Genomic DNA, 26,689 nt, shown 5'->3' with positions numbered 1-26,689 from the left:
AGCAGGAACTTTGGTCTTTGAAACTCTTAAAAGCAGAAACCAGCAGGCAGAGAACCCAAGCCATCACAGGGAAGGCAGGTAAATTATTTAAGGAACATCTGAGTGACAAAACCAGACGTGTCTTATTGTCTTTGAGTTCAGTAAGAACAATTTTTAAAATAGATTAGGCAAATTTATTTTGCTGTGTCTCTGATCATCCTTTGGAGGATTCTTTGACGTGCAATCACGTAGTGTTTGAAATCTGATCAACTCCAAACACCACACAAGAGATGTGTTTTCTGGTGCCAGCCCAGTGTGCTTTCTGACTTAATGTGGTTTAATTGCAAATGTGTTCAGGCTTTGAGTGATTTTAGATTTCAGAAATGGTGACCCAGCCTTGCTCGTTGGGGACAAAGCTCCAGAGGGGCTCCTGCTCCTGACGGTGCTTGGGGATGCCCTTGGCAGCACACTGGTCTCTAACCAGGCTGTCACTGCTCTGTGTTGGAGACGGTTTCTGCTGACTTCAGCTCTGTTGAAGATAAGAATTTATCTTTTCTTGGCCTTTACAGTGGGTCTAGTCCTGCCACTTTTGCTAGTAGCCAGACTTAGTTGAGGTTAGAAACATAACCAAAGCAGTAATTTTTCAAAACCTGTCTTGCAACTTTTTCTTTTGCTGCACAATTTTTTCTGTTTGATCCTTACCAGAAGTTATTTTATGGTTATTACTGTGAAGCTCTTGGATGCTGATCTTTCTCTAGAAATCTTACAGAAATTTATTCTGGGGGGAAAAATAGTTTGGTCTGTTTGCTTTTTGGGTTTATTTTGCCTGAAATCAAACTGTTGCTCTCCAGTAGTATCCTCTGACTTGGGACTTTTTATTTTTGAACCATCACCATTTTTTTATAAATTTGATAAATTCCTTTTCTTTAGGCATCTTGTTTTACTCCTTAACTAGGGAGAAGGATTTTGTTCATGAATATTTAATTGAGAAAACTAGATTCAAGGAAAGTAGTTTCATTAGGTTAGCATATATGCTAAAGGACTCTTTTGAACTGAAGATTCTGGCATAAAAAGCTGCTAAAGTAGTTCATTGAAGCTGAAACAAAAAATATGTAAGTTGTTTTGAATTGAAGTGGAAGAACTATGCCCCCTCTTTGATTTAAATGGAAATATGCTGTGCAGTCAGTACTGATATTAGTGACTCCCCAGCTGTTGATGTTAAAAATAATTTTCCCAATTTCTGTCATATATATTTAGTGTTAAGTGCTGGGTTTAACGTTAAGTGCTGGGTTATTTTAATCTCACTGAAATTATGAATGCTGAAAACATTTTGGATATTCTGTAAGCACTGAGTAATACTACAGAAAAATAGCCACGTTCAAAGATTAGGTAAACTTTTAAACTTAACTGCTTCTAGGAATAAAATTATTGTACAGAGAGATGTTACATGCTAGCCTTTGTGAATAAGCAATCTGTTTTGATTTAAAGATCTTTCATGATTGGTATTTTCCTCTTAATCAAATGATACCTATTTTTCACATCTGTCATCTTGTCAACAGTACTTCATTGTTCTGCTACAAACAAGCACTTAAAATGCATACTTTGAAAACAGAAAAAAGTTAAAAATAAGGCTGCCAACATTATCATAGGATCATTTCCTGGGGACTGACCAAGACAGTGATCATTGCATCATGTTCTTCCAGTAGCCTTTATACTTTGAATAAGCTGGTTCACTTACCTTCTAATTGAATTGGTTTTTACCATTGCACTCCATGTATTATAAAATGTGAGCAGAATTTGGTAACTGGGCTGTTGAAGCATGCTGTGGCAGAAAAGCTACCTCTGTGTTTTGTCCAGTGTGTGGCTGTTTCTCTGACCTAGCCTGACTTCCCTTTCTGTAGGTACTTGCAGAAGTGAGGCACTGAGACAAAAGGTGGGCAGCTTCCTGCTGGTTCTGGAGAGTTCTTGCCCACTTGCCCTTCCTTTCACCCCTTCAGCAGGTTCAGTGACTCCTCCAAGCTGCAGGAGAGTACCAACAATAGACCATGGAGGGTTGTGCAGTTTACAACCCTTCACACTTGGGATGTCTTCCCAATCTGGGCTGATAATAAACTGAGAGTGGATGAATTGGGGGATAGTGGAAAGAAATACTGACAGCAGTAAACTGCCTAAGGATGAAATGAATGAATCATAAAAATGTGTTCTTACAAGGCCATTTCCATGAAAGATGTAGAGGGACCACTGTAACTGAAATTTTACAAGAACCAACGACCATGAAGGTCCTGTTGCTTTTTCTTGCTCAGAGATGGATGTTGTGCTGGTTTTTAGTGTGACTGGGGCATGCATCCTGAAGCTATCTTGGATGTTGGGACTAAGGGGGAAGAAAGCTCTTCATGTGATGTTCTTTTTGAAGGTAGTTTGGGTGGGTACTTTTCTTCTTGTCTTCTTCTCTGTTTGGTAAGAAAAAACCCATGAGAAACTAACTTTCTCAGTGGCACACAAAAGTGGTGGTCATACAGAACTTGGGTGGATAAGTGGCAACTTTTAAAAATTCAGTTTAATTTTGAGTTTGTTGCTATTTTGTTTTCTGTTCTGAAGACTTCTGCAGTCAATTCTTCATTATTTTACCTTTAAATCATCATTTAAAGGGACTTTGTCACCTTAAATTAGAGCAGTTTCAGCTAATGTTATGTTTTTCAGGAGTTTAAAAGGCTATTAAAAAAAAGTGGGGATAAAAGCTATCTGGCTTTATGTGTTAAATAAACTTTTCCAATTGTTAAATCAGGCATGTGTATCTGCATATGTTCCAGAAGAAGCAAATTCTTATCTGTACTGTCCAAGAAAATGTTGGATGATATTAGATGTCAGTGGATCAATATATTTTAGAGCTTTACCTAAGGATTTTGAACCCTAATGACTACTTTTTTTGGAACAGAAATATGTTTGATTTTTCTTGTCTGTAACTATTTGTTGAAATATTTTACAGATTTATTTCCATTGCCCACATAAGACTTGTTTCAAACAGTGAACTGAAACCTGAATTACCTTTTTATAGAGTAGAGAGTTTAGTCATCCTTGTTGTTTAAGGAGTCAAGTAATTGCAAAATTTGTAAGGTTAAGATTAGGCAAGAATACAAGAAAGAAACAGAAGATTTTTGCCGGACCATTTTAGCCCTTAGTTTAAAGAAGAAAATCTTAAGTAGATGTAGAGATATGGCATGGCTGTGAATTTGATCTGAATTTAGTAACTCAGTGGTGGTGCATCCACTGGGTGCCTTGGGTATGACAATAACATTTCTTTCACAGACAGGAGCCCATGGTTATCTCACAGTAAGTGCAGTGATACTGCCATAGTGCACCACAAGGCCTGCCCTTAGGCATCACGCTTACCTGCAGGCCTGTTCTGGCTCTGCATGTGAAAGAGAACACTGAGAAGTTTTGCTGAGGCAGTGGCTTGTGTTGGCATTGCCTGCCATTTTCCAAATAGCTCTTACATTACGGACTGGAACCCAAGAGAAGTGGCTACATGATGGGCACAGAACACCAAGCCACTGAAAACTGAAACACGTTAAATGCAGCATGTTGGCAGAGCAAGCAGGATGAAGTTCTCAATTTCTTTCATTTCCTGGCAATTTAGCATGCTCCCTTACATAGAGCCTCCTTTAAGAGTTCCCGTGCAAATTACACACAGTTTTCATACCACTACTAAATATTCAGAAAAAGATTCTAACTATAGTTGGCACTGAGCCCCAAAATACTTTCTTCATCTCTTCCAAATGGAAGCAAAATGTGTGCTGCAGACTCATCCTATAACTTCCGATGCTGCCTCTGCAGCTCACCCAGCTTAGCAGCTGCTTAATGGGCATGGCTTGATCTTCCCACCATGAATGATAAGGCAGGTCACTGGTAAAGAAGCTGCTACTAATGACAACTGTGGTATCTTCACTATATTGGTGGCAAAACATGATTAGTGATACTATTACTGGGTTCTGTAGAGATGCGAAACAACACATTATGTAGAGAGAGTGTGACGTGCCAGCAGGTGCATGTTTCATCTTAGAAACATGACTAGTTTAAGGTTGCTGACCCTTCCATTAGTGTTTTCATTTCCACAAAAAAATTTGGTTATAAGCATGGTGCTAAGTGCCTTGTGAGGCATAAACCACATGCACATCCCAAATCACAGATGTGTGTTCTGAAGTGACTGTTACACAAATAAAAACTGTTGTCCGGCCACAGTGCCGTAATTGTTAGCCATTCATTTACCAACATTGTAGATAACAAGCATGGAAGATGAAAAAGACTCTCACCTGCTATCTTTTGGGGTGTTTGGTTTGTTTTTTTTTATCTGTACCTGTCTATTTTAATTTGGGTTAGGTTTCGTAAATGTGTGTTGTGAAATTCTGTACCCATTAAACATTGAGACATTCATTAGCAGTTATAATAAGCTAGAAAAAGAAGGAAGTATATTATCAGCATATTGAAAGACCCACAATTTGGAATACTTCATTGGCTCTCTTAATAGTTCCATATAAGCACCAAAGAGAATGGAAAAATGATAGAACCCCACAGATCTTCATTTGCCAGTGCTCTTGGCTTTGGGAAGCAGTCCCAGCAGATGGTGTGGGGCAACTGTTGAACAAGAAAATAAAAAGCAGTTCAGAAGGAACTCTGAAGGGAGTTGTCTCTGGAGAAAAGAAACCCTATTGCATATTTAGGTGGTCTTCCCATTAGTTGTGCAGAAGCAGCCCTGAAAATCTTATTTCAGTTTATTGTCTAAAGAAAATGACATCTTTTGCTGGGATTGCCATGCAGCAAAGGCAATGTCTTTCTGCACGCATGCGGGGTGACACACATGGACATTGTAGGTAATCTTCTATAGATGGACTCTGTCAAGGCTGTGAGTTTTTTGGGTTTTTTAACTAGATAACCTTTTTAATTATAAATCCATCATTAAAAGTCACTAGAGGACTTATTTCTGCAACTGTTCTAAAGTAAAAGAAGTTCAGAGTGCTAGTATGGAATTCAGAAGTCACTGAGTTGAGTTCATGCTTTGGGGTTTTTTTTGAAAGTTTCATTCCTAAATACAATTTTATAATTCAAATGATGAATGGCTATACCTTTAAGATTTTTCACTGCAATGAGTTAAAAGCAACTGCAGTTTTCATGTGATTATAATGTGAAAAATTAGAAGCTAATTTGGACAAAGTCCCCAAAATATTTATTATTACAAGTCATGCAATTTATTTATCTGTACTATGGTTCTGATATTCATGCTGTTTTGGTGACTCAATATGCACAAAGAGATGTCTTGTTTAGTAATAAACATGAACAAAGGTAATGTAGTAATGCATGGAGATCAAGTTTCCAGGTGGCTAATTTTAGCTGCTTTTAGTGCAGTTGGTGTCAAGGTCATCTTGATTTCCTGAGGACCTGACAGACTGTCAAGAACTTGTTAGGCTTTCAAGGCAGACAGAACTTGGTGTGAGCATCGTCCTGCAGGTGTTTACTGCTACCAGCAGGAGTGAAATAATCACTCAAGGCATGTAAACCTTAGCTTTCTGTTGTTAGACTCCTTAGGGTCATAGTTTCGCTCTTAGTGCTCTTAACTCATAATTCAGCTAATCTAAGTGGTCAGTAGATCCACAAGTGAAAAACACTATTTCAATAAAATGCCTTGTATAATTCAATCACAAATGTGTGACCTGTTAAAATTTCAGAGAAAAGCATTGTCAGTTCCTAGAATATATCAAGAATGGGTGTGACTTCAGAGAGATACTTAGTCTGAAAGGTTTTGTGCACACACAGAATTGAAAGTAATGCTATTCTACTGTGAGTGGCCATACCTACTGTAGGAAAGGTATTCTTACAGTGGAAGCCATGTTTTACTATTTGAACAGATAAGGCAGGATTTGGGAGGCTTTTCTAGGAGGTAGAAGTAATTTTGGTGTTAAACTCACCTTCTCCTTGGGGTTTCCTCTGTAGTAATATGCAGAGGATGTGAAGGAAGGACTTGTTGTGCAACAAATGAAAATGGGTTTAGGCTTTAGAGAAAAACCTGATGTAAGTGTTGAGAATGGTGGATTGTCCTTGCTGAGGGAAGGACTGTTATGCCAGTGAAGGTCTTCAAATGCATGTCCTAAGCAACCACAACAAAGTGTTGGAGGAAATGCCTTTCCTTGAAAAGCCTACTCAGCAGAGTACTGTTGGCTATTGGAAAGATGCTGTCACTATTCTGCTTCTTGATATTGCCTGGTAACTTGACTGCTTTTGCATTATTTAACTAAGAAATCATTCAGATATGCAAGGGGTACCTTCTACTCCTGTGAGACAGCATGTCAAATTCCCTTGAATAGCGCCAAAAAGATGCTCCCCTGGCTGGGGATCAGGGCATGTGTGGGGAATTCTACAGCTGTTGTCTGATCTGTTCCCTGAGTATTTTTCGGGGCCAACTCTGCGGTGTGAGCACCACCAGGGCCCATACCTGCTGCTGGTGCTAATGGCTTTTGCAGGCAGCAGCAGTGGTGTGAATTTGAGGTGATTCCTGCCAATTTCCCTGCTGCCCAGAGGATTGTGAGGAGCAGCAGGGAACTGACAGGAGGCTTGTTTCCTGCACTCGGCTGCTGCTTGGCAGAGCCATTAGCAGCAGCAGCAGATACCCTGGAGCTCCCTCTGTGCAGACTCAAAAGACAACATTGCATTGCTTTGCATTCGCTCATATTTGGATGATTATCTTCGCAATCATGAAAAGCACAAACCTATTTTTTGAATAAAATCTTCAGGTTTTAAATACGTGGTGGCCTCAGGGTTTTCCTTTCCACCTTCACCTATATGTTTGTCAGTTAAAAAACACTTATTCTAGATGGAATAGGTTTGTAAGCCATTGGTGAGAGGATATATTCCTTTAGGATGTTTTATCTGCGTTCCGTCTCACTGAGGGGGAGGGGTATTTTCAGCTTGCAAAAGGTTTTGCCCTTTTTTTGGCAGATGCTTGAGAACCTTTGAAATGGTTTTCATTGTGCATGATGATTTACAACTGTTCAATCATTTTATAGCTGTGGCTGTTTTCAAATAATGAAATTATTAGTGGAATAAAAGAGGTGCTGGATTAAATGGCTTTTGTTGTTAAATACACATAGATCCTGTCCTCTGTAGTGCAAAGATGTTTCACGTTCTAATCTCAAAACACTTGTGTTGCTTTCCAGTTTTGGTTTTTGTGACAATGGTGACTTTGAAGGTTTCATTACAGATTTATTTGGCTTAGAATGACTGGCTGGAGCCTTCCTGCATCTTCATTAATGTAATTTTCATACAGTTAGAAATGTCATAGCAAAATTTAAAAAACCCCATGCTCTGGGATTTCTAACAAATAGCTTAATATTTGTGCAGTGCAGGAGACAGAACTCGGAAGGGATAGTACAGAGCAAGACACAGAGGAATTATAACATAGAGAAGCCTCGTCCAGCATACTCACAGCTCTACAGTAAGAGTGTAGTAAATGTTGGTGAGGAATAAATTGGGGAGCAGCTTTGAGCTCTGAGAAAATGCAGCAAAGAAACTTTGTTTTAAAATAATAAAATATCTAGAAAGAGACTGTAAAAGGATTCATGAAAAAGCCACCATTTCTGGATTACCTACTTAATTATTAAGGTTTTTTTGTTTGTTTGTTTTTGGCTCAGGAATGTTCAAGAACCGACCAATGTAACACTACTGGCTTTAGCAGCATTTGGCTTTTAGAGCTAAAATTATACCCAGGGTAGGTTAGGAATATATTTTTTTTGTTCAGCTGATCTCAAAATGTAAAATAGTTTATTAGTTACAATTTTTACTAAGATATTAAATAATCACCCCTAAACAATAAATCCCTGTAATTTACTGTAAGCATAATGTAGAAGCATCTTGGCTAGAGTTCTCAAAAGTAAAATCAAAATGTGGTAATTGTCCTTGTAATGCTGCTGCATATTTACAAAAATATCCTTGAATTTAAGTGGTATTGTTAAGAAAATAATAAATTTCAAGTATTGGTGCCACTAGTGTTTCTACTGGACAAGGAACTTAATTTTGAAATTAATCTTGAATAGAAGTGAAATTACCTTTTACAGTAATGACTAATCTTAGCAATCTCAAAATCTTTGCCATATTTTAAATTTTCTATAGAAAAACATATATCTTGCAAAATGAAGGTATATGTATATATCGAGAAAAACAGAAATCAAGTCCTGATATTTCTTCATTCTTCTTGAGTAGGCTTTTGAGAATCAAGGGTATTGCTAGGATGGAGCTATGCTGTCAAAAGCGTCTTGGTTTGTTTTTTTTTTTTTTAATAACCTTGCAAAAACCCCAATCTTCTTTTTGGTTTTATTTGATACATTCACAATAGGTATTTTAAAACTTGTCTGATTTTTTTTTAAAATAGCACTTTAACCCAACCTGGGAATGAAGAGGCGCTTACCAGAGAGCCGTGTCCCGAGGAGTCTCCACCGCAGGGTCCCGCAGGTCTGGGCAGAGGCAGAGGGATAAAACCGAGCAGTTCTTCCATTTTCTGTAGGAAGCAGGGAAGCCTGTCAGCAAAGCATTTACAGTCAGTTACCATCGTATAGTAATGAAGTAAATGCAAGAAAAATAATATTTTTTTTTTAAAAATCAAAAAGTATATAGGAGAGCAAAATGTGTTTGCGAAGGCCACAGGCTGGGACTCGGCCGCTGTCCCCCCGTGCCCTCCCCCGGGGCTGGAGCCGCAGGGTTGCGGTGCAGCGCGGCCCGGCGCAGCACAGCGCCCGGTTCCCACGGTTTTCCAGGGAGCGAGCAGCCGCTGTGGGCGGCGCTGCGGGCGGGGAGCGCGAAGGGTTAAAGCCGGTCCCCGCGGGGGTTAAACGTGGAGCCTAATGGAATAATGACGGGTAGCACCATCTGCTGGCCTAGTTCCGCGGGGAGCGGGTCTAACCAGCGCTAATATTGGCGCTGATGCCTTTTGATGCTTTGTGCGTTTCTTTCCGCGCTTTGTTGGGATCCGGCGGTCCGCGCACGGCGGGGCCGGGCCGGCCGGGGGCGGCGGGTGCGCGCCGGGCAGGGCGCGGGGATGCTGCTGAAGCGAGCGAGCGCTCGGGGAGGGCTGTGCGCGGCCCGGCTGCCGCTCGCTAAATAGGCCATTTAGCAATCTTCTCCCCATGCTTTTCTCCTGAGCACTGCCGGGGGTGCTGGAAAAGCGGAGGGCAAGTCTTTGTCTGACGCCAAAAATGTCTTCAGTGAAGAGGCCAAGAGGAAGGGTAAGTGAGAGCCTGAATGAGTGGGAGGAGGAGGGGTTCTTTGGGCTAAAAGGCTAATGGGATTGAATAACCTTCCTTATTACTGGCTGCTGCTGCGGGAGCCGCATCGCCATCTTGAGCTGCTCCCGAGCTGGGTCCGGCTGTTTGTTCCAGCCCCGGGGCTTTAAGGTGGCATCGGGAGCGGCCCCGTCCCTGCCTCCCGCCCCCGCCGCCCATGAGGCACCTATAGGACATGTATCCCGGGAAGTGCACGGGGTTTGGCCAGAAAATGCGTTTGGAAATTCCTGGTGGCTTTTCTTCCTGCTCTAGGCAGAGGCGCATTTACGGGTGAGAACGTAACATAACTGTTATCTGCTGGGGTTTTGTGTTTGAATAGGAAATTCTTTCCATTCCTCAAAGGGGGAGGGGAGGAAAGCAAAAACATGTCTTCTGGCTGGCTGCAGGAGAAGCTCATCAGCCCCGTAAACAATTCTGCGTCCATGAAACGGGCATTAAAATCCCGAAGATAAAAACAAGTTACGTCTTTTATCCGAGGCATGGAGTCTGTGTGATCTAAATAAAAGAAACGCTGCTTTCTGATCCGTTTATGGATATAGAGCTGTGTGATTTTAGTTTTGGTTTTATCTTTTGTCTGTTTTTTAATCTTGGTGTTGTTCGAGCATCTGTTGTGTTCATCACCGAGTTAGTCCTGTAGATCATTCATCTGCTTTAAGGGAACTGTGGTCCTGGTATCCTTCCAAAGGCAAAACACTGATGCTGTTACCTTCGGGAGCTCTTTGCTTTTTCATATTTTACTGAACGTGTTGGATGTGTGTGTCAAATGTATGGGAATGCTGCAAAGGTTAAGGATTGGTTTCTTTAATTACAGAGGTGGAGAGACTGCTGAGAGAATTTCAGAAGGATAATTTTTACTGACTTTGAGTATTGGATTGGTTGTTTAAAACCAACAGTTGATGTAGTTATTTTGAAACCCACGCCATTCTGTGGTATAAATGGAATTCCTCATTTTTTGTGTCCACATAAGTCCCTGGCAGTTACATTTTTTAAAAATGCATATCTCTATCTAAAATGTTTGCACTTTTTCTTTCTAGTTTTGAAATAAAGGAATTTAATTTACTTGTTGTTTCTTGCTACAGCCTCCTTCCAAGAAGACTGATGGTTCAGGATCCTATACTAAGTTGCAGAATACCCAGGTGAGGGCAATGTCTGAAAAGAAGCAGAAGAAAAAAACAGACTCGGAAAGTAAACAAGAGAAGGCGAATCGCATAATATCTGAAGCAATTGCAAAGGCAAAAGAAAGAGGAGAGAGAAACATTCCACGAGTAATGAGCCCTGAAAACTTCCCCAGTGTTTCAGCTGAAGGAAAAGAGGAAAAGAAGGGTAGAAAAGTTAAATCCAAACCAAAGGATAAGGAGACTAAAAAGCCGAAAACTGGTTCCTCATCCAAAATTAAAGAGAAAACAAAAATTGGGTAAGTAGATTAAAATACTGTCTTTTCTTCAGACTGTAAATCCTTGATTAAAATGGAAACTGCTTACTGATAATAAAATGTTCTCCTCCGCTGCCTACACAAAATTCTTCCTGATTAAGTCCATGTGTGGACTCTCTCATTCAGGAACAAGAATGCTCTGTTTTCTCTTTAGATAAAATCACTGTAGGAGTGTCCTTTTGAAAGGAATTATTTTCAATACAGATTCTAAAATATTCTGTACTCACTTTGAAGCATAGACTGAAATATCTTCTATCTAGTTTTGTAATCCATTCTGACTCCAAACTGAGTTTTTCTGGATTATAAATGCTGTCTTTATCAATTTTGGCATGTAGCTTCAATACAATGTGCTTGATAAACTACACAGGGAGGAAATTGGAAGTTTAATGAACTTGTAGGCAAGGGAATATTCTTACAGATACCACATGTATTAAAAGTAAAGCACATACTGAAAAGATTAAATTCTGTGAACTTTGTAGTCTTCACTCATATCAGTTTAATCTGCCCTCTTAAATATTTTGCAGACTCAGCTGGGTCAAGCTGGGTGGATACCTTGGTGTGAGGGGCTTTTGGAGTGCTCATGGGGTTTCAGGAACTGGCTCATATTGGAACTCCAGAGCTAACCTATGTTGTCTGTTTACTTTTAAAGGTGTGTGGTGATTTCCAATATTAAGTACGTCACTCAGAGCTTGAAATAGAAATCTTAGTTACAGGCTGATTTTTAGTTTAAATTCATGCTCTCTTTGTAGTAGCAGAAATATTAACTGGCATATCTCTGAAATTTAAATGTCTCATATCCATATGTATTTTTTAATGTGTAGAGCAGAAATGAATGTTCTTTTAATCAGCCTATATGTCTGCATTTTCTTTTTTTCTTGTAGAGATCAGTTTCTTACATGTTTGAAGTAAACAATTTTGAGTAGTTATCCTGTAGTTTGAAGGTTACTGCTCTATACCCAACTTCATTCTTAATGCAAAATTTCACGATGTTAATTTCTTTCTGTTCTGTTTATGTGTTGGCATGTGATGCTGCTTGTAAGCATCAAGTAGTGCTTCCTTTTCTTTTTTTCTCCATCTAGTTTAAGGTGGGATTTCGGATGTGTACTTTTGTGAAGTTAATTTCACTTTCTTGTTTCTGAATTTACTTGTATTCTGTAACAAACATTTTGTGGGTCTGTCTAATCAGAAAATTTATACTGTTGTTCAGGTAGTGTCAGTTTCATGAAACCTTATGGTTTGTCCTCAACGTGCTTTTTATTCATTCTTTTGGGTAATTGACAAAACCTGCCAAAATAACACCATTATGATATACTACATAGTTGCCATAATATTTTTACTTTTTTAATGAAAAAGAAAGTAAACTGTTACCTACAATTTATGATTGTGCAGTCAGTTTTGTCTTGGTGAGATGCTTTGCTGTGCACATCACTTAGGATCACTTTCCAGGATTTCATCAGACAGCGTCAGTTGAGAAAGAGACATTTCTCAAGCTGTGTTTTTAACTGTGGCGTTTGTGTTTGATGCAGAGTACGTACAAGCTGCTAGAGGAGCTCCCATTTAATTATTGTCAATGTTTCATCATTTTGCATTGAGCTGTGAAGGTTTGCCTCCCCATTATTTACCACCTTGATCAGCTAATGGCCCAGTAGCACTCTGCTAACTTTGTCGTGCTGCCAGGTATTGCTTTCACTGTGAAGGATGCATTCCTAGAGATGGAGCAGGCAGGTGCTGGTAAGGAGCTCTGAAGAGTCTTCTAGAACCACCACATGTTACAGATTTCCATTCATATTCACAGAATTCCATTTTATTTAGATGGATGGCAGAAAATCAAATGCTTTGAGACATCAAGATACTTCATTTTTATATTCAAGCAGATTAATGATGTGTTGTGTTGAATTAGCACTATTGTATATTATTGATATAAATACATAAAATAATAACTTCTTAACAAGGAATACCCCAGGGATTTTATAGAGCAGCAATTGCAATAAGGCCTTGATTTTTTAAAAGAATAATCTTACCAAACCCTGCTTTCTGTGCAAGAGTAACTGCTGATATTATAGCAGAATAATTACTAAAACATCACTATACTTGTCTTTTCAACCATGGTTCAAAAAATTTTGTGATTAATAAATTTTGTTTTATTCAGAGAAAATCAGAATTAAAGAATAGGGAGTTCAGAAGACTAAACAGCTCTGATAAAGGTTTTGTCCTATCTTCTGTTCTTAAAAATATTTCTTAATGAATCTAAGCACGTCCTTGGAATCATTAAGTCAAAATAGAATTGGGTTTTCAAGCGTGTGGGTTGCTCCATTGATTTTTCTCGTTACCTTAAAATAAACTTTGACTGAATCTTGGGGGAAAGTTTTACTATGCTAAAATAATACCTGTAAAAGATAAGAGCTTTATTGGGCAGGAAGGGAAGGGAAAATGTTTTTTTTCTTCGGATGGACAGATTTTTGAAATCTGTTTCAATTGGGATAACAAAGAATATTAATTCTTTTTCAATCAATAATGAGAAACTTTATAACATAAATATATATACATATTTGTATATATGGCATTCCTTGCATTTAATCAGAAAACAAAACCTGAAGTCCCCTCATGTTTTAAAAAGATAAGCAAAAAATTTCCAACAGTTAGAAGCTACTATGAACTAATTTTTCTGCAAGCAGTATAGTTGTGAGTGAAACCTTGAAACCAGTAAAGTTTTACAATAAAGAAAAAATAAGATCAGTATACCTTTTAACAGTAGTGGAGAATTTGTTTGGGTGTATCTGCTCTTCCATTTTAGAAGGAGATCTACTGCAATATGTCTATCCCAGATGAATAAATTTCTTTTCAGTCGAGGTTTTCTGTAGCAAACTCATTTAACTTCCAGGAACTGTTAAATTTGTTGCTTCAGTTTGGATTTGGAGTGTCAGAGCAATGCAGGAGGTGATGCAGAGTTGGGTGTGTTTGAGATCTGAAGTCATATGTATGTTTTGGGTGACTCCCGTTTCATTTTTGCAGGCCAGCCCAGAGCTGAGTGATCTGAAACAGTAACAAATATATTGATTTCTTCTTTTTTTTTTTCTTTTGAGAAATGTTTGAGAAGCAGTTCTAATTTTCATATCTCTGCTCACAGCAAACACAGCCTATTCAGTAAGAGCACAGCTGTACCCTCTGTAGCCGAGAACTCAAACAGCAAACTTTTATTTAGATTGTGATCATAGACTTTGCCCTCTTACAGGGCTTCATTCTGTGTAGCAAGTTCTGTGTTGCTCTGGAGAAGGATTTTCAGAGTTACCGTTGAACTGTAGAGCTGGAACACTAATTGCTGAACAGATCTTAGTAAAATAGCCTGGTAGCCATCAGTTAAAAAAAAAAAAAGAAGTGCTTTAAATTGTACTACAGCATAGCTTTTACTGAACTTGAGTAGCCCTCATCTGGGATTGAGATGAGTTTTAACTACTGGGTCTAGATTTAGTGGTAGGATGATCTTTCAAAGTTCCTGTTTTTTGCTGCTCAGTCATTTTGTGTTTGGTGGCTTCATGTTAACTGTTTGTATTTTCCTTAGTGATTCTCTGAGATCTACATGTACAGGAAAAATGTATAGCATGCTTCATTCCAATTTATCATTGCTAGTTAAAAATTGCTAGCAGCTACTTTCAAGGCAGCCTCTAGTTTCTTTCTAAAGGTGAGGGTTAAGGTTTTATTTCTTGGAGCTGTGAAGACAGAGAAATAATTTCAGTCAAGTCTATTAGAATTGGATTCTGTGGTTAGCACAGTTTCTGTGCCATAAGTATTGGTGAAGATAAATGACTAATTTACGTTATTACCAAGGACATTGTAAGGGTATGACAGAAATTATTAGAAGAATGTATATATAATATATGTAGTATTACCAAAGTTGCTTTATGCACTGATCACTGTTTAAGTTAATTCTTCAAAATTTGCTTTACAATTACTCTGCAGACAGCAGAATCACTTTTCATATCCTGGCTGTTTACCAAGGTGTGTTGACATTTAGGAATCTGTTTAAACCCTTCCATATTTTTGCGTAGAACTGGTTTCCATTTATAAGCTTTTTCTAATTGATTCTACTTCTTCCATCTAAGGTGATGCATATTTAATCTAAAAAGTCTACTTCTTACCACTTGATGTGAAGAATTATGAATTTGTGAACATTCTCTTGTTCAAAAAAGTAGATTGGCATTTAGGTTTTATAGCTCTCAACGTATTCCCACCTACTCAAACATAAAATTAAATATCACAGCCTGATGAAAAGCAACAGCTCTGCACTGGTGATGTAAAGGACAATATCAGTTGAATACATTTAGGTAATTTTTTTTCTTAATCACTGCATAGGTTAAATAAGTCCCCCAAATTCTAAGAAGTCAACTTACAAATGCTTGAGTCAGAGTGGTAGTCCTTCAGTTCAAAACTGCTGCCAGAAATGGCTGTATTATTTCATGTGTTAAAAGAGCACTGGTGGATTTTGTTCATTAATCCTTGAATTATGTAGCAATGAATCCATCAAGTGGGATGTGATCCTGTGCACTGCTGAAACGAGTCTTGTCCTTGTTGCCTTGTACCTCGAAGCAGGTCTCACAAATACTGTTAACAAGCAGTTTCAGAACCTGGCACCTTGACAGATAATCTTTGCTTATTGATCTGATAGTGTTAAGATGATTTGAAACCCTTACAAACTCAGGTGCTGCCTCAGGAGACATGGGAGAGGGGTGGAGGGGAGGAGGTCTGTGTCACCCTGATGCTGGGGCAGGTGGGGGTGCCTCCGGCTGGCATCTCCTGGAGGGAGGCAGCTGCTGGCACTCCTCCTGTTCCCTGCCAGCCAGGCAGGTGCTGGGGAACAGCTCTGTGGCCAGAAAGGAGGGGGCTCACTGAATCTTTGAGTTCTGTTAGATCTGCTAAGGTCATTATCTTGTGTCCTTATTAAAATGGCTATAAATTCAAGGTTTGGTCATCCTTCTGGCATGTCATTTTGTTTATCGTTTGGCCTTATTGTTTCAGTGTAGTGTGAGCTTGAGCTGACTGATGGTTCCAAAAAGACTGTTAGGAGTTTAAAATCTGTGCACCAGAAGTTAATAATTTGAAATACAACTGGAGAAGGAGACAGTGGCTAATATTAGTGAATTAGTATTATTTATTAAACATATGGTAAAAGGACAAGAAAAATGGTTTTATACCAGCAAATTAACTCTCATTCAAGAGAATACAGTATCTTGTCAAGGAAACTTCTACTTTATATTTTTAGCAAAGTTTCTAGTGATAAAGAATTGCTAATATTGTTGATAGTGTAGGAGTTTTATTGTTAGTAATTTAACAAAATGCTTTGGCTACAAATGATAATACCTGAGAGGTGACTCTGGACACTAATAATTAGCTGCTTGGTATTTTCTGTTTTGGGAAAATTGAAGTAGAATGATGTATTAAAGGCCAGCTGTACTTTCTATTCCTGACATGCCTAATATGTATTTGTTGCCTTTTTCTTTCTATCCTCTTTAATATTTCCTTTTTCATTCTTTGGAAGGCTTTGGAAAGCATTTATCACTTTAAAGCTGTTCAGAGTACTGTCAGTGTTTCCATCATGTTCCCTGCTATAAAAGAGAAGGGGAATGAAGCACATTCTTACTGGTTTTCATTTATAAGAAAAAAGTTGCAATGGTCTTCAAATAGTGGTTATTGGTAGCTTTAAAGCATGATAGGAGTCCTGTGCTAAGGATCAGAAGTAATACTGGCTCGTGAGAAATCTTCTTTCTAAACCTTTTTTGTGGTGTAAGTTTCTCAGCATCTTTAGTTTGTAATTATAGAAGAAGAAAATATATAATGAAGAAATCTACGACATCTAATTGTTGAAATATTTGTAGATGTTATGTAATAAGATAAATAGGAATTTTAAAAGGCAAGAGAAAGTGAAATTGGAGTGGAGTCTGGTGATATTATTTATTCCATGTCTACAGTGTGCTGTTAACTTTTCATAGAAACAGAATAGATAGTTTCTGTTCAGAACAGTTTGTTTCAGGGTGGAAAAAGGGATTTTAGCCAAGGATCTTTATGCTTTCATGCAGAAATTTATAAACTGGCAAGAGAACTTGTTCGCTCAATGAAAATTTCTCACAGAATTGATCCAGTTTACAAGCTTCTGAAAATTATTGTTTTCACATAGCAGATTTTTTTAGAAGTTTTTGGCCAAAATATGAGCAGATTGCATTTTTACTGATAGAAATGTATGACTTTAGCACCATACTGTTGTTCAGCAACTTTTGATAGCAAGGAGCATTGTGATTCTGGGCACTGGATCAGAAAGAAGTAAAACTGCATTTGTTCCTGTCATTGGCACCATATCCATATAGAGGAAGAAACATTCTGATCTACAGCATGCAGAGATGTGTAGAAAATTTCAGGGAGATGCTTGTGAAGTACTGGGGCTAGGGAGTGCAGGCTCAAAGCAAAACACAGAAGCTGACAAATGGAATATTGTGTGTAAGACTGCAGGGGCAGAGCAAGAGGTGAACCCAAGGAGGGACTAAAACTAAGAAAAGGAGAGGAACAAATGTGCAAGGAAAGATGTAACTAGAGCAGTCTAATCACAAAATACCCCGTGTTCTGAAACAGAAGATGCTTAAAATCCTCAGCTATTCAATAGGTACCACCAGAACCCATAGTAGACCCTATATCCCTTAATATTGTGCTTCTTGAATACTAAAGGACCCTTGAGTTTAAAATAGTAAACAGTAGTGCATGAAGTGAGAATGAGCTGTGGTTGCACAGATACAAATATTTAACATAGCAACATGCATTTAGGAATTGTTTTAATCTGCCATTTCACAAAAGAGGATCAAAATTTGGAACAGATTGCCCAGGTACCTACCAGCTGTCAGCCTTGGAGATAAGTGGAATTTAACTGAGCTGAGCAACATAAAAGCACTCTGAAGCTGGCCTTGAGTAGGGACCACAGATCTTCCCAAGACCTCTTCCAGTTTGACTTGCATCATAACACTTGCTTGATTAAAGAACATTCAGTTATCCTTTTTCTTTGAAAGAATTTAAGAGCAGGGAAAACATACACTGATACTTCCTACCATTTTTCCAAACCCTAAAGGTGTAAACCAGGGACTTGGTGGGGTGGATATTGTTTCATGAATGATCTTCCAGGAAATTCTCGCTCATAAGTTTACCAGGTTTCCCTTTAAATGCATGTTAAATTTTGGCATCTAGAATTCTTTTTAACAACAATTTCAGAAGGTCAATCGCAATGTGCCTCGTCTGCATCATGTTGGAATATATTAGCTGATTTGACATATTAGTGACAAGTGCTAATGTAACACTTAAATTTTATGAAACAAAGTGAGATAAAAATGGAAAAAGCGATTATCCAAGTCCATCACTAGAAAGTGTCATCTTGGACAAAGTCTTAAAATAAAAACCAAGAAAAAAAGAAAGATGATTCCTAATCGGAGCTTGAAAAGTGAGGGAAAAAAATTGCTCAAACTAACCTTGAAGTCAGTAGGGAAACCAGTGTGTTCATTGCTGAAATTATTTCCTGTGATTATATAACATGTTTTCTAAGTAATAATTAAACTGAGAACACCTAATGAAAAGCCAAGGACCAGAATTTACTTGTGAACAAGTAGCTCTGTGATTATGCTGACTACAGCTTCATTTCAACCTGCATCCATCAGTGCTGTTCACTTTGTGCTAAAACTGAAAAAAAAAAATTGGAGTGGAAAATCTTTTGTGGTTTTGGGGTTTTTTAGCCGTTCCACTGAATATGCATAGTGATTAAATATTGAAAAGCAATGCAAATATTTATTGCTTCTGAAGATACACGTGCAGTCTTTTGTGAGCCATGTTGCTTAAACTTTCCATAGTGTTGGTAATTTAACGTGCGTATGTTCCATGTGAGCTGTTAGTCTGGACATAGTAAATATATGTGTGTTCTCTTGTTTGAACTCTTGCAAAGAGAAGTAAATTAGTTGTGTTTCAACAATTACATTCTCACCAATAGTGTTCTCATCATGTGGCCAGTATATTTGATGTTATATTGCTATAAAATAACTTGTATTGTCTGTATAAAGACTAAAATTTTGTGCTTAATTTGCTTGTAACATGGCAGAAGCACTTGTATGCTGGAACACTTTCCTCATTTTCTGTTACAAATCTAATCATAAGAGACTCTATGAAATATATATTTTAGGACAGCTCTCTGTCTGTGATTTTCTTGACTAGTTTGTCATTCTACAATTACGCCACAGTAAACACATTTAAAGAAGTGTATTTGGCACATTTCAAATATGGAAAAATATTTTTACACCCTTTAGTTAGAAACAAATCTGATGATTTACAGTGTAATTTTTAAATCCAAACAGAGGAATAATTGGCGCTTTTTCATTAGAGTTTAACTAATTAATTTAGCACAGTGGTGGTTCTTAACATACTCTGAGAGGTTCTAAGATTACTTACAGATAAAACTACTAGATTTTGGATATTTTTTGCCGCCTAAGGGCAAAAAAAGATTTGTTCAATTCCCTTATTTTTACCATTGAATGACTTATTTAAGCATAAAAGTTTTGCATGTCAGCAGCTATGGGTGATTTTTAGATTGTTCTCCACAGTTAATTTTTTTAAGTAAAAATAAGGGAAGCTAGATTTTACAATGGTAAATTTTTTGTGATAAATCATTTAGTGTTGTCATCTGCAGATGGTATTTCTGCTAACTTTGTGTAGTTTACCACTGTCAGTTGGTTTAAATGTTGGATTTTGTATTTCTGTTTCTCAGGTAAAAATTTAAAATGTATATGATAATTAGGAATTTGTGATAGCAAGGTAACTGTAGAGAAGCCTGTAACGCTAGTGAACAGTGCTGTCTGCTGTGAGGTATTTGAGACCTGTTACTCATTTTTCAGACAATGGTGCTGAGTTTTCTGTTGAGAATATGGAAATTACTAGTGATTTGCTCCTGAAGTTACACACAGTGGTGCACAGCATTCACTCAGGGGCTGGGGTTTTGTTTCTGACAGAAAGCTGATCATCACACTGGGCAAAAAGCAGAAAAGGAAAAATGAATCTTCAGATGAATTGTCTGATGCTAAGCAGACTCCACAGCGGCCAGTGAAAGATGAAGACTCACAGGTAAGTAGTTGGTATTCTTCCTTGATAAATGTCTGTGTGTTTGTCTACAGATTCCCCTGTCTCCAGAAGGTTGCACTTCCTTGGATGCAGTGACACTTACTCTCACACTTCTGTGTATCTCATAAATAGAACTTTTCATCATCAGCCACTTCTCTCAGCTGAAAATCAGAAAATCCTACAGGGTAGAATCCCTTTTCCGTAATGGGACATCAATGCCCTGCTTGTATCTGTTTCATTTCAGTACAGAAGCCCATAGATTTGAGGCTCTGAGTACTTAACACTGAGCTGGCAGTTAGACCTGATCCTTACTTTGGCTGAGTATGAAAATGCAGAGATTGCCTGACAGGCGGGACATTTATCAGTGAAGCTGGCTCTTTGAGAACTTTTAAAAGGGTTGTTTCAAGCTTTAATGTGGGTTGGTTTTTTTTTCCTGAGCTCTGCTTCTGTAGAAACTGAAATAACAGATTTCTTTCGGTGTCGGATCTGAAGGCAGCAATGATCAATATGCTGATAGGCTCTAGTTGCTTGTGCAATACTTCTGAAGGAAGTGCCCGATGAAGAATTGAAGTGGTCGAGTCATTCCCTTGAGGAACAGCTCTCTTGTAACTTACTTTCTGCAGTTTTTTCATAGATTGCCCTGAAATAACAGTAACATAGCTAATTATTTTGAAAATTTGTGCACGAAGAAACAGGAACTGTTGATAAGAGATTATATTCTATTTATGTTTGCATCAGCAACAGAGTTATAACTTCTTGCTTTAGGGCAATCTCCAGTAATGTAAGGTTATGTGCTGGAACTGCACAGGTTTTGATCCTGTGGCAATTTCATCCACAGAGGCAAAATCAGTATTCAAAATAAGGTGCTGCTGAGTTAAAATTAATTGCATTAGTTGCTGATAGTTGTCAAAAAACAATTATGAGATACTGAATTGCCCTCTGGTGTTTCACAGATAATGCTGGAAGGGAAAAGGGATCAGAAGCCATTTCCCAGAATGACTTCTCATTAACTGAAGTCATAGCCTGTCCTAGGTGAAGGTTACCTGAAAGGATCTGTAACTTTTTAGTCATGTTCTGTTATCAGATAAACATAAATTTATAGGCCAACAAATATAATGTAAAAGACTGAAAATCAGTTCTTTCCTGGGAGTATCATGAAATCACCTGTTCAGGGTGTGAAGGGACAAGAAGGTAGAGATAACCAGGGGTGGCATGAGAGAGAAATAACTTATTGCAGAATGTCACAGCATTGCTGTTCTCTTTGAAGGAACTGGGGAGAAGCAGGAAAGATATAAATTGCTTTACTTCATTAATTCATTTTCTCTTTAATTTTCGAATATGTTAACAATTTTATTTTCAAAGATCTGTTTCTAATTTCTGTTGTAAATAGCTGCTTCGAAGCTCTGGGGGGGCAATTTTAGGCCTTTTTTCCCCCTAATGCATTTTGCATGCTTAGTTTGACATGGTGTCTTTCTTAAGTAGATGGATTTTTTAATTTTTTTTTTTAATATGTGGTGCTACTTCATTTTTTGTCTTAGAGCCATTTGTTCATGACCATAGTTCTCAGCTCAGGAAAATACAGAAGTTTTTTTCCAAACAGCTCAGATTATGTATTAATGTGTTGGAGAGCATATGTTGATGTTTTGCTAATCACTTCATACTTTAAGAAAAGACACAGTGAGAAGAATTGAAAATGCCAGTTACATAATCTTGCATTGCTCATGTTACCTGGCTTTTTTTTTTTTTTAAACCTACTTCTGTCAGCAAACTATTATTGATTTAAGTATAACGTGACATTAGTGTGTCTTTACATTAGAAATTCCTTCTGGTGATAGCACCTAATACCACACACATTTATGGAAGGACACTAATCTACATAACTGTGGAAAGCTCATGAAGGAGTTTCATTTTTGCAGCTTCTCTAGAGGAATGGTCATAGCCCTTCTTGGGCTTGTACTGTACTCGTAGCTTACTGCTCTGTTTTTGCAATGTAGTTAAAGTACAGCTACGTCATTTACCAGATAGCAGCCAGACCAAGGGCTCAATTAACAGTCAGGAAGAAAAGTTCCTGTGCTGCAATCTCACTGTTACTTAACATCTGCTCTGCAGAAGCCATTGTGACCACAGGATTTAGGGTTTTGTCCTCTTCACAACTTGTTCTCCTAACTGAGCACTGCAGTGTAATATAACTTTGTAACCTGCAGTGGATTTTCTTGCACAAAAAACCCTTTTCTGTGTAGCTCAGTATAATAAATTCTGTTATGTAGAGACTGTTTTGTTTTCCTGTTTTCATTTTTGTGATGATCAGTTCTCTAAAGCAGATTATAATGTTTTCAAATGTTAGCTGACTAGTTTGATACTGCTATTTTTATCCAGTGAATCCAATTTACAAATTAATCTTACTGTTAAATAGGCAGTGTCTCATGTTGGTACTGACGGGTAGGAAATGTTATGCAATATCCTAATAATTTTAAGTATTTGAAACCGAGTGAGAAGGAATTATTTTCTTTGACTGAACATTATTTCTTCAGCTGGAATTTGTTGTCCTCAGATTCTTGCAGAAACCAGAATGAAAGGTTAGAGAGAGAAACTGCAAAGTAAGCCATATAATGTTGTTAAACAAGCCTTGATTAAGGTGGAGGAGAAAATACAGGCAGTAACAAAGCAACAGACTTTATTAGCCATCATGTCAGATTTCACCAGCAATCTGACCAATGTGATCTAGTGAAAATCTTCATAATTCTTTTGTACAGCACCATTTAGTAGAGACATGTCAGCTTATTTTATGTCTTCCCCCCTGATGCTGGAGTTGGACAGTAACACTCTGCTCTTACACTGCATTAGGAAATCACTGTTGAAATACTGAGTGGAAGATCTGTTATGTATCAGCTTTGCTCCCATACCTGAAAGAGTGTTTCATGTTTGCTTTTGAGCCCTAAAAATAAAAGTACTGTACACTTACATGAAAGAGAAAATAACAATTTAATTAATTGAACATAAGTGGATTACAGAGGTACTTTATTGCATGTTTGTTATAAGATGTTGACCTTTGGTTGTAGGTACAGGTGAAGTATTGATTAGAGTGACCCAGAACATGCAGCTCAGGTTAGGGGGGATTTTGGGTAAAACCTCCATCTCTTTCCTTTCTCCTGCATGGCAGAAGAGGAGATCAAATCGTCAAGTTAAAAGGAAAAAATATGCTGAAGAAGGAGAAGGGAAACAATCAGAAGAAGAAGCAGCTAAAGTTTCTGTTAAAATCAAGAAGAATTCTGCCCCTTTACCTGCTGAGCAGCCTTTACAGTTATTTGTGGTAAGTAAAAATTGGCTTGGTCTGTGGGAACTTCCTATTTGTCTCAGGTAGTTCAGTGAATAAAGCTCCTACCTTGGAATACATTACTATTTCTAAGCCACAGTTTATTGTGACATTTTTCAAGGATCTTGAAAACTGTAAGAAATTACTTCTTACTATTTTTTTGTATTCCAAACATCTGTTGACTTAATTGAAGTTAAAAATAAGACTAAAGATGGATATAGTTCAAGTAATGTTTTATGTGGCATAGGCCTATGAAAAAGTTCTATTCTAATGTTACCATGACTTACAGAAGCATCAAATTATTTGGGGGATTTCTGCTTACTGAGGTATTTGAAAAGGATACCCTTCCTCTCCCCACAACCCTTTCAGGTTTACACTTCACTGTTCAGCTTGGAGGCTCAAACTTACTGTCGAGCCATTCAAGGTAAAGAGTGGCAGGGAAGAAACAGGAAAAAAGTGTTTAGGAGATGCTTGAAAGAGTGCCAGAAATTGTAAGGGAGGAGAATGATGATACAATTGGGAACAAATCAGACAAGAGGGAAGGTGGCTGAGTATTGCCACCAACTTGTGCAGATCACCTCTGTCTGTGGGACCACAGCCCCAGCTGTGGCAGAGCTGTGCAATCCCATCTGTGCCTCATCTCAGCCCTGCTGGAATTCTCAGCCACAGCCTCCTCTCTGATTCCACAGCATGTTTGTTGCCTGTGTGCAGAGTAGATGGATCAGACTGAGTTTGTCACATGCTGGGTTTCTTTCGTCTTTTTCCACCTGTCAGAGTTCTTGTGCAGTTGTGTATAACTGAATTCTGGGTATGTCCAGTGCATCAGTTTAACTCAGCAGGGCATCCACAGTGTCTGGCAAGCATCAGAAACCCCAGTGCTTGCACGGAGTGTTTGGCAGGTGAGCACTGCAGCTGATGCTGTTTGGAAGTGCCAGCCTTGCTGTACTTCTGCACATAACTCTTTCTGGATTCTAAATTTTACTCCCAGGCTGTTAGGTGATGCAGCTGGTGGAGGTCAAATTTCCCTTTATTGCTCATCTTCTGTCAAGCCACATGTGGTTGAAGGTTCTAAGCCTGAGAGAGAGGGCATGTACTGCAGTTTTATAATATCATTGTTTTTGTGTGTTTGTAGGAAAATCCAAGTGAAGAAGATGCAGCAATTGTAGACAAAATCTTATCCTCCAGGGTAATAAAGAAAGAAGTAAGTGATTGTCATGGGATAAAATGGTTTATTTGAAAAAGGGGTTTGCATCTGTCATTTTACATTTCCCCTGAATTTCCTTTTCCAGATATCTGCTGGAATGACAGTAGACACAGAAGAGTTTTTTGTAAAATACAAGAACTAGTAAGTATTAAAAAGTTGTTTTATTGGATGTGTTGACTGAACTGTTTAGTATCATATTTATATACTCAAGTTTTGTATTGTTTGAAGCTTATTTTGTCATTTATTGAGATTTTTCTTTGCCAGTTTAATATTTAAATTTCTAAGAATCTTTAATATGGTAGTAATAATTTTAAAACTATGATTGTGAAACCAGCACTGTCCAATAAGCTAGCAGCCTTTATTTGCCAAAGAACAGAATTTTTTAGAGAAGATATTTATGAAATTGAACTTATATATTTATTAAGTTCAGCAGGGACTTACATGCCTGAGGCAAATTTTAATTTAATGAATTTAAATCAGAGGTATTTTGTGAACCTAGATTAGATTTACAGTGTCATGCATTAGGAGATGCTGATGTAGTAGTTGGACTTATTGTTTCAAAAAGAAAGAAAAAACCTGTGATAGAAATGAACTTACATCAAAAGCAGGAAATAAAAAAAAAATGCAGGAAAAAACTTTTTCCATATTTTATTTTAAATTTAATGTCTATTTTCCTGTCAATACTCAATTCTTGATGCTGAAAATCCAAGCTTATTTTAAATTTTACATATGTGAATAATGTAATCAGATATTTGCTATAATAAATTAAAGTTTTTGAGACTGACTCCACATGTTGTTGGAGACCATTTACCTGGTGTTTTTCTGAAAGGGTAAAATCTGTTTTTTCATCTGAGGATGAGTAATCCCCAGCTGTTCCTTATTTCTAGCATATCTTTAGAAAGCTTAAAAAATGATGGAAATACACTAAAAAAGGGTGTGAGGAAGAGATATGTGTACTTCTGTGATGTAATTTCAGAAAGGCTCTCCTGGAGGACATGTAGGTGCTGCAGCTCCTGGTGCTGCTGGTCCTCTCTGCCACGGGCTCTGCTGCTCCTGCTGAGCTTCCCCTGGGCTGAGCTCTGTGATCCAGCGCTGCCTGGAGAGATGGACACAGGGGATACATGCAAAACCAGATCCAATAGATGAAGTCATTTCTATCTCTGGATGCTTTCTGGTAGAGGTGCCAGATTTTAAACTTGACTTGTTGAAGCTCACTTGAAATAAGCTTGTTTCTCTTCTTAGGACACATGAAAAAAATTTGTGAATCTATAGTTTCACAGGTTCCAGCTCAAAACCACTGCCTTAACTAGGTGCTGCAAGATGATTATTTGGAAGAATAAATCTTTGATCTTTGTGGTGGATTCTGTTATTTTAACTGTATATTAAAAATAGTTAGTAAGCTTTTGCTTTCACCAATGTGTTAATGTCAATCTCTGTGATTTTAGCTCATATCTCCACTGTGAGTGGGCCACAGAACAACAGCTTTTAAAGGATAAAAGAATCCAGCAGAAAATAAAGCGATTCAAAGTAAGGAAAGCACAAAGAGCTCACTTTTTTGCAGATGTGAGTATGAAATAAAAATTAAATAAGTTTTTTTCTTTTTCTTGTAAAATTGTGATTAGTAGTTTGCTTTTGTATGGAAGAGCTGATTGTTAGGAACTAAAAATGAGCCATTGGTGTTGGTTGCAGCAGGGGGTGGGTTATTTAATGTAATTTCAAGAGTAAGTCTTCTGGAGTCCCTGAACTAACCTGACTTACATGGTCTAAAAGTGGAATTGGTTGAGTAACTACTAGAATTGGTAAGGAGGGAAGGATTGTGTCAGTATGGCTAGTTTCTCTAGGACATCCACAAGACAGCACTTCATCCCAGAGATCTGGTGTCAAATCCCTCTTCAGTGAGTGTTGCCCAAGAGAGCCAAGGGGGTGTGTGCAGGGGGCTGGTGTGGAATTTAAGGTCTGTGCAAAAACCTCAATTTCCAACTACCAAATTAATTTTGTGTACAATGAGACCAAGTCTTAGGAAATACCAACTGTTCTTTCCTCTCTACTGATTTTATTCATCTTGCACTGCAGATGGAAGAGGAACCTTTTAATCCTGACTATGTTGAAGTAGACCGGGTATTAGAAGTGTCTCTTTGTGAAGATAAAGACACTGGTGAGGTAAGCAAGTCAGGAAGGTACAGCTCCAGGTAGTGTTTGACAGTTGTAATTTTATCAGATCTCAGAGTAACACTTTAATGATTTCAAAGCTTCAGTAATATTTTTAGTGAGACATGACAGTCTTGTCCTTTCCTGTGCTACCTGTG

The 26,689-nt window shown here is 38.0% G+C and overlaps 1 protein-coding gene across 6 annotated transcripts in view; it reads left to right on the top strand.

Annotated features, from left to right (window-relative positions):
- CHD9 (chromodomain helicase DNA binding protein 9) overlaps nt 1-26,689 on the top strand; it is a 71,592-nt gene that overhangs the window by 9,391 nt on the left and 35,512 nt on the right. For 4 of the 6 annotated variants that reach the window (XR_010346959.1, XM_064387255.1, XM_064387256.1 and 1 more), the window contains exons 2-8: nt 10,382-10,716; nt 19,758-19,869; nt 23,027-23,176; nt 24,312-24,380; nt 24,469-24,524; nt 25,829-25,946; nt 26,457-26,543. Coding sequence is in view for 5 of the 6 variants with exons in the window: in XM_064387255.1 (XP_064243325.1) it covers nt 10,382-10,716; nt 19,758-19,869; nt 23,027-23,176; nt 24,312-24,380; nt 24,469-24,524; nt 25,829-25,946; nt 26,457-26,543 (927 nt within the window). In the remaining variant the exon portion in view is untranslated. Of the gene's footprint in view, nt 1-9,076; nt 9,246-9,423; nt 9,573-10,381; nt 10,717-19,757; nt 19,870-23,026; nt 23,177-24,311; nt 24,381-24,468; nt 24,525-25,828; nt 25,947-26,456; nt 26,544-26,689 lie in introns of those variants that run through there. The other 2 variants (XM_064387257.1, XM_064387258.1) reach the window with 2 other exon arrangements.

The sequence above is a fragment of the Passer domesticus genome, chromosome 12 (genome assembly GCF_036417665.1).
Source record: "Passer domesticus isolate bPasDom1 chromosome 12, bPasDom1.hap1, whole genome shotgun sequence".
NCBI lineage: Eukaryota > Metazoa > Chordata > Aves > Passeriformes > Passeridae > Passer > Passer domesticus.
The sequence above is the reverse complement of the archived record's forward strand: the minus strand, read 5'-3'. Positions and strand labels throughout refer to the sequence as shown.